The following is a 3,025-nucleotide window of genomic DNA, read 5'->3' as shown; positions in this document are numbered from 1 at the left end:
CCCTACTGTGCTCAGTTCATGTCTTACACCTTGTGGGTCTCAGGAATCAAACTCAGGTCCTCACGTTTGGCAGCAAGTGTCACTCACTGAACCATATTGCCAGATCAACTTTTATTTTCTTCTAAAATATTTTTCTTCTCTTTTTCAATTTGGAGGCAGGGTCTTTTTCAGTTGTCCAGCCTGGCTTTGAATTGGCGATCCTCCTGCCTCAGCCTCCAGAGGACCTGGGATTACAGGAATGTACCACCATGCCTGACTCCTTCTAATGCATTTTAAGGGGCTAAGAAGACTCAGTGAGCACAAGCTGTGAGAACCTGAGTTCAAATCTTCAGCACTTATATAAAAAGCCAGGTGTGGGAGGATTCCTGGGGCTTGCTGGTCAGCAGCCTAGCTGAAAAATAATAAGCTCTAGGTTTAGTGATATCCTGTTTCAAGGGAATAAGATAAAGGAACAGAGGAAAACACCTGCTGTCCTCCCCTACACCCCCCAGTGTGCACACAGGCACACACACAGTGTGCCAGCACACTCATTTTAAGGGTAAACAGCCATCAAAGACATTCACTTCTAAGTAATGTGAACATCTATAAGGCTGAAAAAATGACTACAAAGGGGCCAACATGCTGGGTATGGTGACTAGTGCCTTTAATCCCAGGAGGCAGATGCAAAAGGGTTTCTGTGAGGTTGCGGTCAGCCTGGTCTACAAGGCGAATTGCTCCCCAGCTGGATCTACATAGTGAGACCCTGTCTCAAAACAACAAGTTCCAATACTGTCTTAATAGCCACACTTAACTTTCTGTCACAAGTTTATCCTCACACTACTGCTCAGCAGAATAACTGCCCAAGGCCCCATACATAGGCAGTCCCAGGATTTGAACCCAGGGAGTGCTATGATTGGGTTATGACCTCAATCCATGAGTCAGGCGGTGCCTGGCTCAGATAGGGAAGTTTGTTCCGGTTGTGGGGGAGAAAGGGGAGGCGCTCACGCAAGCGAGGCTGACTCGCTCTTTAGCCAAACCCTGGGTGGAGCTCTGGGTCCACAAAACTGTCTAACTTCCCCTGGGTCAGATTAGAGCAGGGGTGCAGGAAGACCCAGGACAGGAGCATGGGCCCCCGGCTGCTGCTGCCGCTGCTACTGCTACAAACCTGTGTCCCAGGTAAGCCAGCCGTAGGTACCTGAAACGTCTGCGGGGGGCTGGGGCGGATGGGCTAGTGAAGTAAGGGCGGAAGGCTCAGCCCGCACCTCCTCCACTAACGCAGCCAACTGTTCTGTTGGCACACCCTCCGGGTGCTCAGGTATTTGACGAGGTCAGTCGTTTAGGAAACTTCTTCAGTCCTGGAGCTGCTGGAAGCTTCCTTGTGTCAAATCAGAGAACGAGGAGGCACCGACAGTGGGGCGTCTGCCCCCGCAGCTGCCCCCGCCCGAGTTCCCTCCTCTATGGGGTCCTGCTTTGGGATGGAAGGGGGACAACATCGCACCGCATTTTACAATCGGTCCTCTGAGCTAAGCAGACCAGGAGCCCCGGGGCCTATGCCCCGTGGACACTTCGCTTTCACTACTTCCTCGACAACGAGACCGTGACCGCCTCACCTGCTTCCCCCGGAAAATGTAGGGGAAATAGAGTTGAAAAACGAGAGGAAATGGAGAAGGAATTGAGTCAGGGCAGGGCGGGCATGGCAAGACGCGGTGAATAACTCGGAAAGCTCTCGGGACCGCGGGAGGCCGGGATGAGTAAGAATCCGGGTGGGAAAGGGACGTCGGGGGAGGCCGAGTGGTCAGGGGAGAGGAGCCAGGCCAGCAGCACCGCGGGGCGGGACCAACACCTGGGAGGGGCGGGGCTATGAAAATTGGGGCGGAGTCAGCCTGTCGGAGGAGCCCGGGGCAACGGTAGGACCTGGGGGCGGGTCTGGGGGAGAGACTCTGAACTTGGAGCGGAGCTAGAACTTTACGAACCGGGCGAGAAGGCCTGGGAGGAGCCAGAGGGACGGGCTAGAGCCTGGGGGAGGGCCTGGGACGGGGCTAAGACGCCAGCGAGAGACCGGGGGCGGGGCTAGAGGATGGGGGAAAGGCCTGGGGGTTAGGACCCCAGAAAGAAGTCAGGCACAGGGCTAGAACCCCGGAGACGGGTGAGGGCGGGTAGGGACACTGGGGCAGAATTAGGGGCAGGGCTTGGGGACCTGGGGGTGTGGCTATAAGCTTAGGACCTAGAACTTTAGGAATAGGGAGAAGGTTTGAGAGGAGCCAGAGGGAGGGGCTAGACTTTAGGGGAGGGGGCTGGAGGCGAGGCTCAGAAACTAGAGAGGAGCCAGGGCTGGAGCTAGAACCTAGGAGAGGATCTGGAGGTGGGGCTAGACTATTGGGCGGAGCTAGGGATGGACGCTCATTCTGGGCTAGAGCTTGGGTGGACCAGGCTAGAACATCAGGGGGGAACCAGGGTCAGTGCTAGAACACTGGAAGGTCTAATGGACGTGGCTAGGGCCTAGGGGAAGATCTGGGAGACAGGAGAGACAGCTCCCGAGGTTAGTTAGATGACTGGGGATTGGATCTTGGAGGGTTGATGGAATGAAGGAAGCATGGCCTGAGGATAGCACTGAACAGACAGTGGAACCCCGGGCGGGAGGTGGGGGTGATGGTTCCTGGAGGGCGCCAGAATAGGAGATACAAAGATACGCTGAACAGAAAGGACCAAGGGTACGCAGGGAGGATGGGAGGATAAAGGATCTAATTGGGAGCCAGAATAGACCTTTTAGGGGAGTGCGAGGTTAGACGCAGCGTGAAGACAGAAAGGCAACAAGCCTGGTGATGCACCAACCCCAAATGTGGGGCGGGGGGGGGCTGAAGCAGGAGGATTGCTGCAAGTTTGAGGTCAGCCTGCACTACATAGCCAGACCTGGGGGGCGGGGAGAAAGAGAGAGAGAGAGAGAGAGAGAGAGAGAGAGAGAGAGAGAGAGAGAGAGAGAGAAACTTTTTGGGGAGGGACTTGGGTGCCAGAGACCGAGGGATAAATAAAAAGAGAGACAGAAACA

At 55.3% G+C, this 3,025-nt stretch overlaps 1 protein-coding gene across 2 annotated transcripts in view; it reads left to right on the top strand.

Moving 5' to 3' along the window:
• Window positions 1-997: 997 nt before the first annotated feature.
• The window catches only part of Plaur (plasminogen activator, urokinase receptor), an 18,723-nt gene continuing 16,695 nt past the window's right edge, over window positions 998-3,025 (top strand). For both annotated transcript variants that reach the window (XM_017802894.2, XM_008851980.3), the window contains exon 1: window positions 998-1,155. In XM_017802894.2, coding sequence (XP_017658383.1) covers window positions 1,104-1,155 — 52 coding nt within the window. In that variant the 5' untranslated portion in view covers window positions 998-1,103. The remainder of the gene's footprint in view (window positions 1,156-3,025) is intronic.

The sequence above is a fragment of the Nannospalax galili genome, unplaced genomic scaffold (assembly GCF_000622305.1).
Source record: "Nannospalax galili isolate Female #2095 unplaced genomic scaffold, S.galili_v1.0 scaffold385, whole genome shotgun sequence".
In the NCBI taxonomy this organism is placed as follows: domain Eukaryota; kingdom Metazoa; phylum Chordata; class Mammalia; order Rodentia; family Spalacidae; genus Nannospalax; species Nannospalax galili.
This window is presented reverse-complemented; position numbering and strand designations above follow the sequence as displayed.